Raw genomic sequence first — 16,631 nt, forward strand, 5'->3', positions numbered from 1 at the left:
AGGTTCAAATTGAGTTTCTGCTAGAAACTCGCTGTTTCGAATAATTTATAGTTCACGTTAACCATTTCCAGATATTCAAGCAGTTCCATCATCCGTTAAGTTGATATCACAGCGAATTATGCAAAAGTATGAATATTGGAAATTTCTGTTTTTGGAATGGATTAAAAAATCGCAGAGCAAACAATTTTAAACGTCGAATTAATTCGACAGATAGAAATTGGTCCTGGCATCGGACAAAATATGAAATATCGAAATTGGGGCTTTGCTATTTTTCGTAAAATGTTTAAACGTGGCTTTTAGCCCTTATCAATTGGCAGTTTTATAGTATTTATGCTTCGTTTTAGGCTTAATTGAAAATTTAATAAATACACAAAAACCCAAAACAGAACTGAAAATTATTAGCTACTAGTGGCTAGATTTTTAATTATGTTGATGGTTCCAAAGTATTTTTCGCCTAATTACCGCCTCCGGTAAATAGCTAAACTAAATAATGCAAGATTCATTAAAAAGTGCGCTCTTTACCTAAAATTGTTTCATGAATATTGAAACTTTTCATTAGCATAAAGGATTAATTCTGCAAAGATTTTTCTCCTTCCCTATACTTTGGAGTCCAGGTGGTATATTTCAGTAAAAAACTCGATTACCACGCAAATCAAAGAAAAATGGCGTCCAATATATTTTTTGCCTCGTCGGGCAACTCTTCCTGATTGAGTTTTTCCCATTAAAATCGTTTGAAAAACTCTACGGTCGTGCATACATGCAAAAGGACCCTAATTACTACCGCTCTGCAGTTAAATTCAATTCGGTTATGGTCTTGTACGAGCTTAAATGATACTCCTCCACCAAGTTTTTCAAACAAAAATACCCTTTTTCACCTTTTCTGATGTTTTAATTAAGTCTAATTAGTTGACTGTCTTAAAAAATAACAAAATAAGGTAAAAAGTACTTTTTCTACGAATGTTTGCAAATAAGCTACTTTGCATACGTAAAAGTGTGTGCAAAGTGGCACTTTCCCGCACAGTATGCGGGAAAAATTTTTTCCCGCACACTTTTTAAAATGCTGATTATACCTTGCAACAGTGGTTTTATATAGACTATTATACATAAAATCTGCTTAGAATTTTGCGTAGAATTCAAAAATGTAATAATATTCAGGGGTTTCATATAAAAAACACGACTTTTTTCACATTATTCTTCCGTACAGTTTAGGTAAATAACCACCTTGTCTCTGTCTTTGAAAATGAGGCTTGTTTCCTTAGAAACCAAAGCTCATTGTCAAACAACGCATTTATATGCAATTTAAAGTCTACAACAGTGTTTATTCTTACTTATTTAAGTTAAAAAAACTATTTTAATAATGGATATCACTGAAGATGAACTTCCGGAAGATGTTCTAAAAGCCGCCAACATGGCTAGTTTGCAATTGCTGCCTCTCAAATCGCGAGAAAAATACGAGAAACAGTACGAGTTGTTCACCCCAATGGTGCGAACAAAAGGGGATAAAAACCTTAAAGGAAGAGGTACTTTTAGCGTATTTTGTTACTTTAAGCAAATAATTCAAACCTAACACAATGTGGTCAAAGTATTCAAGGCTCAAAATGTAATAAAAATAAAAAGAGACATCGATATCGGTGAATTTTATAAGCTCACTGCATTTCTGAAAAAGCAGAATGTTGGTTTTAAAACCTAAAAAGGCGAAAATTTTACAAAAGAAGAAATATTCAGTTTTATGAACTCCGCACCAGATGAAATTTACCTGTTAATTAAAGTTGCCACTATATTCGGACTTGCTGGTGCATGTCGAAGGGAAGAGCTAGCCAATTTAACCACTACAGATATTGAAAACAAAGGAAACCTCATAATTGTTAAAATTAGGGATTCCAAAAATCATACAGCAAGAAACTTTATAATATCAGAAAAAGTTCATAACGGAACCTACCTGCAACTGTACAGAAGATACACCGGCCTACGTCCAAAAAAGTCAAACAATCGTTTTTTCCTAGTTTAGAGAAAGGGTAAATGTTTTTCGCAAAGTGTTGGAGTAAACAGTTTTGGAAAAATGCCTTCTGAAATAGCTATTTTTTTTGAAGTTGCCAAATCCAGAACTCTACACAGGGCACAGTTATCGTCGATCATCGGCAACGTTCCTGGCCGATTCTGGAGAAGGAATCACTGACATAAAAACGCTTGGGGGGTTGGAAATCGACTACGGTAGCTGAAGAATACATTGATGAATCCACAAGTTATAAAAAAGGATTAAGTAACAAAATTCTGACCTTCAATCCTAAAGAAAGTGAAGCAGTTCCAAGTACCAGTATTTTACCTTCAGTTGCTCAATCTGCGATCAATTTAAAAAACGCGACCAACTGTACATTTAACATTAATGTTGTTAATAACAAGAAATAGTTATAAGTTGTTGTTTTTAATATCAATAAAAATTAAAAACAAAATGTATAGATATTTCATTCGTAGAAAAAATATTGTTCCTAACACGTGTGCAAAGTAGTTTTCCCGCACTTGAAGCGTGTGGGAAAACATAACTTTGCACACTGAATAGGAAAACTACTATTTTGACAGTTTAAACAGTTAGCAATTTTTGACATATTTGACATACACATGACAGTTATCATATCATATTAAAACATTTTTGGGTGGACTTAAGTCACAACTGTCAAAATACGTGCCGTAAAGCTATAAAGTTCACCTTGTTGTTGCTACTGAAATCCAAGGGATTTATACTTGGAACGTAACAGCTCTACTGTCTGTTCGGCTGATATTTGACAGTTTTGAAGTATATGGCGGGTGTCACGTGGGACCAAGACACCTTATCGTTGACACATTTACCTCACATACGTCAAAAACACTAGTTGTGAAACTATAAACAGTTTATTTTGTTTGTGCAGGAAAGCTAAGAGTTTTTGATTTGGAACTCAATACTTTTACCATATGTGCACCATTTGACAGTTTTCTGGTATATGACAAGTATCACACGTTACTAGAACTCTCTTTCTTTGACATTTGCGGCAGAACTGTCGAAATACTGACCGTAAAGCTATAAAGTTCACCTTGTTGTTACTGAAATCGAAGTAAAACTTTACAGCTTTCTACTGTCGCTTTGGCTGACATTTGAAAGGTTGGAGATGTAGACAAGTGTACATTTACTCAAAAAAACTCGTCGTAAAACTATAAAATTCATCTTGATTTTGTCAGGAAAATCAAAAGTTTTTTAATTGAAACTTGAGGCAATACATTTGACAGTTTCTCTGGTAGTCACATATTTTCAGACAATCAGACATCTTACAGTTTCAGGCAGCTATTAAAATTGTATCATTGCAATTTGTAGCTTTAGAACTGTCGCTTAATACCTCTTTTTTGTAAATTGCACCTTTAGAAAGTTCAGTAATTTCATTGAAAGTCCTTCAAGTAGATGATTACTGGGTCGTTGCGAGACACCTAATCCGCGTTACGTTCCAATGAAACAAAAGCAATTAATCCCGACGATAGAATGTGATCTAACCGTCATGTTTCTCGTATATTAGTCTAACTAATACATGGGAGGTTTAATTATGGAGAGCCGAGAGAGCCCGGATCTCAATGTCCTACGTCTACTTGAGCAATAACTAATTGCTGTATTACATAATTCAATTTCTGTCCGTCCTTCGGGTTGGATTTGGACATTGCCGAATGAAGCAATTTAAATTCCAAGTCGGATAAAGACCTTTTTGTTGATTTTTCTAGCGAAAATTGTTTACTCAACTATTAATTAAAAGTTTCTGTATGTTTTAGTTAAATTTTCAAACTTGAAAACCTCTTAAGTTACATTTAGAAATTTGCGAGAAGTGTAACTCTTATTCAACAATTAAATCTAATAAATAATATTTCCCATGAATGCACCATAATTGTTTGTTTTGTAATCAAATTATATTATTTGTAATTATTACTTACTACTAATATTTATTTCGTTAATAATTGCATAATTTTAATCTGCAATACCTGTTAGAACTTTATTTCTTATTTAATGGTGATTCTACCCTGAATCATAAGTTGCTGTTTTAAGTGACAAATGTAGCAAGTATTAAATTCCTTAAAGGTATTTTTACTATATTAATTCTTACCTTGATAACTTGAAGAAGCAGCAAAAGCAAAGACAAGACTGAACAGGTAGAGCATCGTCATACAAGTTTTTGGTATCATTTCTGTTCTTCAGTCCGCACTACCAGCACTTTACATCACAATCAAAAACCGGAAATAATATCTGAAAAAGAAAAAAATATATTGATCAACTGGTTTGAAGTGAGAAGAAAAACATCCTTTCCATAATAGTGATATTGACCAAGATAGACAAGAGAAGATCCGAAATGAAAAAGCAAACCAACGTTACATTGAAAACGTTTCTATTACACTATTACGTCACTCTAGTGTACTTTGGTTTTTGATATACAGAGTGGTCCACTAGGAGCCACTCTAAAACTGTAAGGAGTGATTTTCAAAATGGTGGCCAAAAGTTGCTTATTTTAAATAGAACACCCTGTATATTATTATAATTTTAGATTCTGCTAACGATTTCAAGTATGTTCTTATGTCTATCTGCAACGGTTTTCGAAATATTGACGTTTGAAAAATGACGTATTCACACTTCGAACCGTCATAGTTCCTAATCAGATACAGATAGAGCAAAACTGTTTGCATGTTCCTATCTTAACTTTTTCAGATCACCCTGTAGCATTTTTAAATTTTGACAGAGTAGAAAAATTGATACCTGTCAAACTTTGGCAGTATGACCTTGGCATACACCAGAAAAAGATAAGATAGGAAAATGCAAGCCATTTTGCTCTAGATCTATGACATTCCAAAATGTCAAGTAAATGTAATTTTTCATGCGTCAATATCTCGAAAACCATCGAACCATTTAAAATAGTCGAGCCGGTACCAACTTTGTGGTACCTCAAACGTAAAGAAATTTTTTTACTAAAAAAATTTTAAAAAAAGTTATCTTTTACTGTTTTCGAAATATCGACCGCAGTAGTTCCCGGTGGGACACCCTGTATAGCGGTGAAGTCATGTCAATTGAGGTACATCCAAACCATCTTCTTAAGTCTTTCAACCAGGAGTTCTGTCTTCTTCCCACTGATCTTTTTCCTTGTGGGTAATAGGTGTTCTTATCTATTCAAAACTAGTGAATAATAAGCACGTTATTATACAGTCGTAGAAAAAATCGGGTGCAATCTTCTTTATATTATTTATTAAGTAAATTGCTGCAGTTAATAAACCATACATAAAATATACATAGTATAGTGACAATTGATAGCAGAAATATGATTATTTTAAATTTACAATGTCCCTGTATACTACTGTATTTGTTTTTGCTTTATAGTTGGTGCATTATCCTAATTATGCAAGCTTTTGGTCTAATTATGGGTTTTATATTAGAATTTACATTGATAACAATATTTTAAATTTGTTCTTTAAGTAAGCAATTATGTTTCAATGGAAAGTACTTTATATGAAAGTTCAGTAAGTGGATTTTAGTATATACAGGGTAATAGTTTTAGTACAGTTAATATGGTGAACTGAGAGTCTGAACCGAAATCTGGTAACCACAAGCAAATTCTAAATGAATTTAGGCAAATTGTAAGTAAATATTCTTTATTTTGGCATAAAAAACCTCGATAAGTAATTGAGATAATGTTCTAGGTGAAATGCCTATTATAGAAAGTGGAGAAGAATCAACTGAACTGTTAGTTTTGATAAGTTTAGCAATTTTGTTAACCCACTTATACATGAAGCAAAATCAGTAAAAGTTTCGACCAAAAATTTAAAAACTTTCTCGAAATTGAGTCTACAGAATAAAATGCTGGAAAACTGCTCAAAATAAGATAAAGCAGCCCCCATAAAAAAAAGTTTCCAACGGTCCTAGGTCTAGTCTTGGACAGGCCCGTATCTTGGCTGCCACATAAACTTTCGGCCGATAGCAAACTTTAATATCCTTTCCATTAAAAAGTTAATATAAATTCCCTAGCAAAACTCGAGTTGAAACGTTGAGAAGGTCGAAATTGACTGTTCCGAGTTTAATGCCAGCCTGTTTTAGAGACTTTATTTATTTACACTTAAGTTCTTTTACATTAGGCCGAAACTTTTTATTTTCACTGGGAATTATTTTACATGCTAATAAAGTGAAATTAATGTATACGGGATGCAGTAAGGCGGGCTGGAATTCAAAGTGACGTTGTTGTATTTAAAAGCGGAATTTCCGTGTATGCATTTTTCCTCGCTTTCACTCTAATAGGAAATATTATGGAATAATTGACGTGGGAATTTATTAAAATTTGTTTTGCATATTTTGAACTGCAATAAAGCGTTCAAATATTGTTAAGTTTCCGGACAATTACCTACAACTAGGAAAAATCCTCGACGCGCTCGAAAAGTTTCAATCCCTAATCAGACAACCCTTAAACCAATCAGCATCTCAATACGAGGCATCGGTAAACTTTAATGTAAACCGTAAAACGAGGTTAGAGACGAGTCGATAACGGGAATTTCGGGAAATCGGGACTTCCGTTTTTACAGGGACGGCCGAATCCGCAATTCAAGATGTTGCCGCGACGAAAAAGGGCGCTTTCGTGATTTAGGCAAATTGCTTTTCGGAGTCGAGGTGAATTTTTGATAACAATTTGCATCGAATGAAGTGATTTGGCTGCAGACACGAGAGGGTAGCAAACAAAGGGGTTCTCGAACATGATAACCCGATTTAAATCTGTTTTTCCACGGCATTGGAAATGGGGATTTTTCCTGGGTGAACTTACGAGTGATTTATTAAGTAGACAGTTTCTAAGAAAGAATCAATTTAAAAGTTAATATTCTTATATTAAATTATTATATTATTATCTGAAAAGAGCTAGTAAATTAATCTCAAGTAGAGAACTTGCAATGTAACACTTCTCAAAAAGTAAAAATCAGAAGAGGAAAAAGTTATTTCTAACAACTTTATAGTTTCTGGTAATACCATTACAATGCACTTACAAATTTCAGAATAATTGTACTTCACTCAAAAGAGGGTGAATTTATAAATAATAAACTGATAAGTTCAGTTTTCTGTCTTACTCTGTATAATTAACGAGTTCGCAAATTAGTTGAAATCACACAACATATCGTACTTATTGTGACGTTTGATTTTCAATGAATTTTGCATACACATAATTTGGTTTCTGTTATTATTGAATTTTTATCTCAAATTCGAAAAAACCCAAATATAAAAATAATCACAACTCAACAGCAAGGTTACGTAAATGATTGCAAAATTCTTTTCCATAATTCCTTATAACATTCTGTATTTTTTTTTTTTAATTTTGTTAAAATTTGCTTATGGATCAATTTTTTTTTAAATGACAACGTTTATAATTTAAGTAAACAAATGTGTAAATCAGCTAACAAACTTAATGGAATCGGGTGTCAATTTTGGTGTAAATTAAGCAATCGTTTACTGTTTACCGTCCTTGCCTAATACCCCCCCTCCCCCCATTCTTTAAAATTTTTTGAAAAATTAGAAATTTTAAAGTGTTTTTTTTGTACTTAATTTACCTAATTTAAGGTTCTTTGGTAGAAATATGGGCTGTGCATTGGAATCCTCCTGGAGCAAAATAAAAAATTGCCAAAATTGCACTTTTTGTAAAACAGCATATTTTTTGACACACGTCGCTTTAACCCTAAATTACTCCCTTACTTGACAAGGTACGTCAAAATGTCATAGAAAACAAAAGATAGAGCAGATTTCAAGGTTTCCAAAAATATCCCCATATGAGTTGATTGATGACACCGTTTGGCCGCTAGAGGGCGTCAAATTTCCTTTACCATAATATCACATATTATATTGTAAATATTTTTTAATCAGATTTCATGTATCTCTTAATCCGGCCGAGTTCCTGGCAAAGAAATGCTTAAAATGTTAAATTTTAGGTCTAACTCTGTTAGTTTTTGAGATATCAAAAAACCGACTGCACCAGCGTCTTTTCCGGGAAATTTTAACATAAAATGACACCGAGACGTCAACTGTAACTTGACAAATAAAAAAGTTGTATTTTTTGACAGTTCCAGGCCGCCATTTTGAATTTTCTGTCAAAATATTGACTTGCACCTCATTTTAAAGAAAATTTCACGTAGTTTCAAGAAATGACAGACAAAATGGCGTCCCAGGCCGCCATTTTGAGTTTTCTGCCAAAATATTGACTTGCACCTCATTTTAAAGGAAATTTCACGTAGTTTCAAGAAATGACAGACAAAATGGCTTTCCAGGCCGCCATTTTGAATTTTCTGTCAAAATATTGACTTGCACCTCATTTTAAAGGAAATTTCACGTAGTTTCCAGAAATGACAAACAAAATGGCTTTCCAGGCCGCCATTTTGAATTTTCTGTCAAAATATTGACTTGCATCTCATTTTCAAGGAAGTGTTACGTAGTTTCAAGAAATGACAGACAAAATGGCAGAAATAACATTTTCAATTTTTTTTCTGCTCCAAAGAAGTTCCAATACAAAGGGTATATTTATATCAAAGAACCCTAAATTAAGTGAAATAACTTATTCGAGTGATTTATAGTAGTATATCAATATTTTTTTCAATAAAGTAACTAATTAATTTATTTATTTTGTTAATTAATTTCTTAGGTTAAGATAAATTACGTTACCTAGAGCAAAATTAACGTTGCTTTACTGTCATTTTTTCAATAGATACTAGAACATTTCCAGGCAGTTTTCAACGGAATTACGCCCCAAACCACCCCCTCATACATTCAAATCCCTTGATAAGTTGCATTTCAGATTTACTCGCAAGTTCCGCATCCGTAAAACTACTATTTATTTTCAATTTCACGTTTCTCTTGCAACCAGATATAAAATTCATGCTCGTTTTACTTAGTTGTCATGGATGTAAACGCAGACAATCCACTATTTGTCACTTTTCACACCCACACAACAATTTTTTCCTGTATTTTTAGGAGGAATTTTTGAATGAATATTCAGTGTTCAGGTCGGAATGCGGCCGGTGCTCAAACTTCCGGCATGAAACGACGTAACAAGTGGCCTTTTTTGATTTATGGGTTGGCAATTGCATGACCAAAACGGCTCCGAGGTAAACGTAGCCGTTGTATACGCCCTCAACTGATTCGCAAAAGTCGCAGTTCCTTACAAATAATTGCAATCTAAGCAGAACAAATCAAGGTGGAGTTAATTTGACTTGCACATGCAAGTGCAAATGGTTAGGTTTGTTCAACAATCGTTTTGAAAAATGCTTTTTAATATTTTATCTGAAGTTTTTATGTTTCTACGGTTGATTTGCATACGATACGTGCGTGAACGCAACGGTGTGGAATAAACGCAGTCAGTGATTTAAATCTGAATTATGACTACGTAATTAACGACACTGATTGTTTTCAACTACTTTTTGAGTTTATTACAGTTTCAGCCATTTTATAAATAAACCTAACCTCACATTAGTCCATAAGGTGTTCTCTGGTTTCTCATTGTTTTTCAGTAAGCCACGAGTGATAACCTTAGATTTAGATAGCCTTGATATAATCATTATCAGGTTTTTTATGAATTTTTATTTCTTTTATTGTTAACAAAAATTAGTATACAGACAACCAAGAAACAATTTGGCAACATTTTCATCAACTTAAACTACTTTTAATTTTTGCGACGTTGACAAGGAAACTTCCTATCTCTTTTCTGCTTTTTGCTTAACGTCACACTCAACAGAACTGTCATTGACACGTGACATTGACGTTTCTACAGTTTTCATTTGAAATTTGACATTAAAAGGCTAATTTTGAAATTCTACCGATTTTACAAATGTCAATTTGGTGGCCTTAATTTACTAGAATATTCTTGCCGATAATATTCTAGAAGTTTATCATTAAAAATTTGACCTTAAAAACTAATCTTTGGGTTCTTTATGTGCTTAAAACTATCATTTTGTCACTCCAAGTAGGTTTGACAAGTGATTTTGTCCTTGACTGTCCTCTCAAACTGTCTTTCTGGCAGTTCAAATTTTAATACCGTTTTTATCCCTGACTGTACTAAATTTTGCAGTTTTTTAGGTTACTGGATAGGAAATTTAATAAAGATTCGAAAAAATGTGCTTAAAACTTAATTTTCGTACTCCAAGTGGGTTTAACAGGCAATTTTGTCCCTGACTGTCCTTAAGAACTGTCTTTATGACAGTTCAAACTTTAACACCACTTTTATCCCTCTTTGAACCAAATTTTTAGTGTTTTTTCAGGTTATTGGATAAGAAATTTTATGAAGATTCATTTGTCACTGACTGTGCTTAAAAATTGCCTTTCTGGCATTTCAAACTTTAACACCATTTCTATCCTACTTTGTACCAAATTTTCTAGTGTTTTTTCAGGTTATTGGATAATAAACTTTATGAAGATTCCAAAATGTGCTAAAAACTGTCATTTTGTCACTAAAACTGGGTTTAATAAGAGATTTTGTCCTTGACTGTCCCTTCAAACTGTGTTTCTGGTAGTTCAAACTTTAACACCGCTTTTGTCCCTGACTGTACCAAATTGTGTAAAGTTTTTTCAGGTTGTTCAATAGGAAATTTAATGGAGATTTCAAAAATGTGCAAAAAACTGTCATTTTGTCACTCCAAGTGGCTTTAATAAGAGATTTTGTCCTTGACTGTCCCTTCAAACTGTGTTTCTGGTAGTTCAAACTTTAAAACCGCTTTTCTACCTGACTGTACCAAATTGTCTAATTTTTTTTCAGGTTATTGAATAGTAAATTTAATGGAAATTTCAAAAATATGGTAAAAACTGTAATTTTCTTACTCCAAGTGGATTTAACAAGCAATTTTATCCCTCTGTCCTTAAAAACTATCTTTCTGACAGTTCAAATCTTAACCCCATTTTTATTCGTCACTACACCAAATTTTTCAAAAATGTGCTAAAAACTGTCATTTTGTAACTACAAGTGGGTTTAATAATAGATTTTGTCCTTGACTGTCCTTTCAAACTGTGTTTCTGGTAGTTCAAACTTTAACACCGCTTTTGTCCCTGACTGTACCAAATTGTGTAAAGTTTTTTCAGGTTGTTCAATAGGAAATTTAATGGAGATTTCAAAAATGTGCAAAAAACTGTCATTTTGTCACTCCAAGTGGCTTTAATAAGAGATTTTGTCCTTGACTGTCCCTTCAAACTGTGTTTCTGGTAGTTCAAACTTTAAAACCGCTTTTCTACCTGACTGTACCAAATTGTCTAATTTTTTTTCAGGTTATTGAATAGTAAATTTAATGGAAATTTCAAAAATATGGTAAAAACTGTAATTTTCTTACTCCAAGTGGATTTAACAAGCAATTTTATCCCTCTGTCCTTAAAAACTATCTTTCTGACAGTTCAAATCTTAACCCCATTTTTATTCGTCACTACACCAAATTTTTCAAAAAAAATTCAAAAATGTGCTAAAAACTGTCATTTTGTAACTAAAACTGGGTTTAAGAAGAGATTTTGTCCTTGACTGTCCTTTCAAACTGTGTTTCTGGTAGTTCAATCTTAAACACCGCTTTTCTCCCTGACTGTACCAAATTGTGTTTTGTTTTTTCAGGTTATTGAATAGGAAATTTAATGAGGATTCCAAAAATATGTTTGAAACTGTCATTTTCTTACTCCAAGCCTGTTTTACAGACAATTCTGTCCCTGATTGTGTTTAAAAACTATCTTTCTGACAGCTCAAACTTTAACACCATTTTTATCCCTCACTACACCAAATTTTGTAGTGTTTTTTCAGGTTATTGGTAAGAAATTTTATCAAGATTTCAAAAATGTGCTAAAAACTGTCATTTTGTCACTCCAACTGGGTTTAATAAGAGATTTTGTTCTTGATTATCCTTTGAATAAGAAATTTAATAACGATTCCAAAAATGTAAATTGGACAGCTCAATTTTTATTAGATTGATTTTTAGATAATTTTTGTAATATTCTCAGAAAGGTTATTAAGTAAATTTAAGCTACTAAAATGACATTTATAAAATTGGTAGATTACCGAAGTTTTTTAACCCAAATTTTAGGCTACGCTCAGTCGAAATGGAGTTAGTTTAAAGAATGCAGTTTAGTGCACCCTGCCATTTCTTGCTTTGTTGACTCATTAAGGAGGCCTCTAATGGAAAAAACACTTTAATATAATCTTATATAAAATGAAATTTCCTACCACTTTCATTATTCACACTTTTTTGTAGCTCTTCACATAAACGTGAATTTTAAAAAGCAGTTTGCAGTACCCCTTTGTTAACTCTTTAATGAAAACACACCTTAATACAATCTGATACTTGATAAGGTAAAATAAAATTTTCATGTTTTCTATTCTTCTAATTTTTTGCAAATTTTATTTGAGTTGTCTGATAATTATTACAATTTAACAATCAACTAGATATATTAATTTTAGTTGGTTTGTGCTGACTTTCTAATTATCCATCTCTACAACATTGCATTTCCAAACAACTAACCAATCAGAATAAATTACCATTAAACTAAACTAACAAACTAGATAATAATTCATACTGGCCCTTCATTAAAACCCAGTTCAAACTGGGTTAAAAATGCAAAAAGTAACTTAATTCCAATAATGAGCAACTTTCACGAAGCACCGAAACTTTCGGCATAATTAAAATCTCCACTGACGAGAAAAGTGAATTACAAAAGTTTTGCTTGTTTTAAAACGTGACCTAAACAACTAACCTGAAAATTACAAAAGCTATCCAAACTGCACTCAAACACCAAAAAAAAAAAACCACAACACTACTACCAGAAAATTATAAAACGTGTATCATAAGCGAACAAGTTACGTACACGAGCAGTTCGGACACGTACACGTGACGCACACACGTTTCGTAAACGTAACGACTGAACAGTTTGTCGTTCCCCCGAAAACCTCATTTTAGAGCCTCCAATTCCGGAGCTCATGCGCTCTATCGCTCCTCAAAAATCTCCTGTTGAATTTTCGGATATTATTGTGGGACTCTCAGAGTTTCACCGTATTGAGATGTCGTTGTGTTGTTTGGGGGATTACGCCACTTACCTGTCCCCTCCCACTCGTCCTGAAAATTGACAGGATAACGTTCTTTGGGAAAGTTCAATTGAACGTATATTTTTGTTTGGGGAAAGTTTTGGGTAGTTTGGAGAAGCAATTAAAAGGACCAAACAATAACATCAGCTTTATGTGACCAGACCGACAGAATTATATGGTGAAACTTTTACTCGGTTTATATATGATGTCGGGGAAGTTTCGGTGTGTGTTCGTTATGGCTCCAACTGGAGAATTTCAGGAATTTTGCTAGTTGCAGGAATAGGGCTCGTTTTTATTCACGTAATTAATGGGTAACAATAAACTTCCCAAAATCCATTACTTTACCAAGTATAATGGTCATTTTGTTACCAAAAAAAGCAAATTCGGAAACAAAAACATAATAACAAGACGTTGCATAGAAACTGGATATTTTAGTAAAATACGGGTTTCCAGGAAAGTTGTGTCGAACACAGACAATAGTAACTTTACTCTCACTATTGTGTCGTTTGAATACGTTAATTCCAAAGTAACGCTGAAACATTTTCAGAATACCAGCGTCATTGTTTATTTAGGAAGTTCTTCCCTCAATTGTCGTTTTCCGGGAAATATTGTTTAATAATTTGTTGCTTAAATAATCAATCACTCTAACAACACCAAAAAGGTGGAAAGACAGACAATTAACGAAAAAAGTGTGACCTTTGTGAGTTTGCTCCACCAAGAAAAACAATTCAAACAAATGAATTACCTGACAAAGAGGGTGAGTTTTTTCTTTGCCAGACTAACAGACATAAGATTTATCACTTTTGAAAACTACGGGACAATGATATGTAATTTTTCGATTAATCGATGTAAAAGTAAAAATATGAAAAAAATGGCCATCATACACTCCTGAGTTATGACACAACAGTTAATTATTGTATTCAGAATAGTTTTTAATAAATAATTGATATTATTACATGAAAAATATTCTATTTTTATTCAGTAGAATTAATTTTATATTTGACAGCTGCCATGAATTTGTCCGTTAATTCAAATGTTAATATTTTACAAATTTTATGCACTATTTGTTAAGAACTTGGTTAAAACTTGGAATAATCAGTAAAAATCAAATTCACGTCACGTGACTTTGAGATACTGTACTTAAAGTAGTGCGACGTTGCCAAAATGTTACTTTTACCAAAATCCAAGAAAAAAATTATCTGTTTAGTGGAATGATCTTTAATTTGTTAAAATAAAAATAGACTTTGTGGGCTAAAAATGCAATGCAATTTCAGTCTGAATATAAACTTACAAGAGGAAAACTTTTTGAATGCTTAAACAAAAATTTGACTTTACAGCTTTATAGTAAGATTTTTGACAGCTGTCACGTCATCATCAGACTGAAAAAGTGTCTTATTGTCACGTGATGACTGTCAACTATTTTAAAATGTTTCAATTAAGCCAGAGTGTGTAAGCATTTTGAATGGTTCAAAGAAAATTTGAGTTTACAGCTTTATGGTAAAATTTTTGACAGCTGTCTTGTCATCATTAGAGTATAAAGTATCTTAGTGTCACGTGACAGTTGTCAGATACGTCACAACTGTCAAACAGGGCCTCAGGCAAGGTTTAGATCTACAAAGGTGGAATTTTTTTTTGTTTCAAAAGAAAAATGGAATTTACAGTTTTATGGAAAGATTTTGACAGTCGTGATGTCATTATCAGACTAAAAAGTGTCTTACTGTCACGTGACTACTGTCAAATATTTTAAAATTATCCAACTGCGCCTCAGAGTGTAGACTTACAAGAGTGAATATTTTTGAATGTGTCAAAAGGAAAATCGACTTTACAGCAGCTTGGCGGTATTTTTGACAGTCGTCACATCATCATCATAATTAAAAGGGTCTTGGTGTCACGTGACAACTGTCAGATCCGTCACAACTGCCAAAGAGCGCATCAGGTAGGGTGTAGACCTACAAGGGTGGAATTTTTTAATGTTACAAAAGGAAAATGGGCTTTACAGTTTTATGGAAGGGTTTTTGACAGTCCTAACGTCATTATCAGACTAAAAAGTATCGTAGTATCACGTGACAACTGTCAGATACGTCACAACTGTCAAACAGGGTCTCAGGCAAGGTTTAGATCTACAAAGGTGGAATTTTTTAATGTTTCAAACGGAAAATGGAATTTACAGTTTTATGGAAGGGTTTAGACAGTCGTGATTTCATTATCAGACTAAAAAATGTCTTACTGTCACGTGACAACTGTCAACTATTTTAAAATTATTCAACTGCGCCTCAGTCAAAATATAACCTACAAGAGTGAAGCTTTTTGAATGTTTCAGATGAAAAATTGACCTTACAGCTTTATGGTAAGATTTTTGACAGCTGTCACATCATCATCAAATTTAAAAGTCGTAGTATCACGTGACAACTGTCAGATACGTCACAACTGTCAAACAGGGCCTCAGGCAGGGTTTAGACCTACAAGGGTGACATTTTTTAATTCTTGAAAAATAAAATGGGTTTTACAGTTATATGGAAGAGTTTTTGACAGTCGTTACGTCATCATTACACTTAAAAGTGTGTAGGCGTCACGTGATAACTGTCAACTATTTTAAAATTATCCAACTGCGCCTCAGTCAACATATAGACCTACAAGAGTGAAGCTTTTTGAATGTTTCAAAGGAAAAATTGACTTTACAGCATTATGGTAAGATTTTTGACAGCTGTCACGTCATCATTAGAGTAAAAAGTATCGTAGTGTCACGTGACTGTTGTCAGATACGTTACAACTGTCAAACAGGGCCTCAGGCAGGGTGTAGACCTACAAGGGTGGAATTTTTTTTATGTTCCAAAAGGAAAATGGGATTACAGTTTTACGGAAGACTTTTGACAGTCGTGATGTCATTGTTACACTAAAAAATGTCTTAGTGTTACGTGATAACTGTCAAATATGTCAAAACTGTTCAACTGAGCTTCAGTCGCAATGTAGACCAACAAAAGTAAAACTTTTGCAATGTCTGAAAGAAAAAATGGACTTTACAGCTTTGAGGAAGGGTTTCAGACAGTCGTAACGTCATCATCAGCCTGAAAAGTGTCTTAGTGTCACGTGATCATTATCAACAAAGTTGTCATCTTTCTTTTTAATTTGAATAAGGGATTTCGGACTGATTTTTGTTTTGTTAAAAGGCAGTGGTGTACCGTTTTGCTGTAACAATAACCATATTTGTGCCACTACAAAGTTCCGTTCAAGTTTGGGAGCTATACAAAAATTGCGATTTTTTAACTTTAAACTCTAAAGTATATAACAAACTTGGGTTATTTTCTGATAAATTAGCCAGCACTAAAACATTAAGCATTTACCATGGCACATCCTGTAAAACAATCTACAAGTCGTAACTCAACAGGTTTGCATAATTTGATGGAGTGTGATTGTCAGGTTACTACAAATGTAAGGTGTCTGACCACTTCATTCACGTTGTGCCCTAAAATGGCTCAAACGAATTATTCTAAATACATCTGAGGTAGTTCTCTAACTCACTTCGAGAGTTTCAAGGCGCATTTATTCTCGTACGTACTGAGCGTAACATAAATT

The 16,631-nt window shown here is 33.2% G+C and overlaps 1 protein-coding gene across 1 annotated transcript in view; it reads right to left on the reverse strand.

Moving 5' to 3' along the window:
• LOC145725764 (lachesin-like) overlaps positions 1 to 12,911 on the reverse strand; it is a 145,012-nt gene extending 132,101 nt beyond the window's left edge. The window contains exons 1-2 of the mRNA XM_081974603.1: positions 12,731 to 12,911; positions 4,116 to 4,255 (exon numbers count right to left, since the gene is read on the reverse strand). Of these exons, the coding sequence (XP_081830729.1) occupies positions 4,116 to 4,194 (79 nt within the window). The 5' untranslated portion in view covers positions 4,195 to 4,255; positions 12,731 to 12,911. The remainder of the gene's footprint in view (positions 1 to 4,115; positions 4,256 to 12,730) is intronic.
• Between the last annotated feature and the right edge of the window lie 3,720 nt (positions 12,912 to 16,631).

Source organism: Ips typographus, linkage group LG3 (genome assembly GCF_016097725.1).
Source record: "Ips typographus isolate SLU linkage group LG3, UJ_Ityp_2.0, whole genome shotgun sequence".
NCBI classification, from domain to species: domain Eukaryota; kingdom Metazoa; phylum Arthropoda; class Insecta; order Coleoptera; family Curculionidae; genus Ips; species Ips typographus.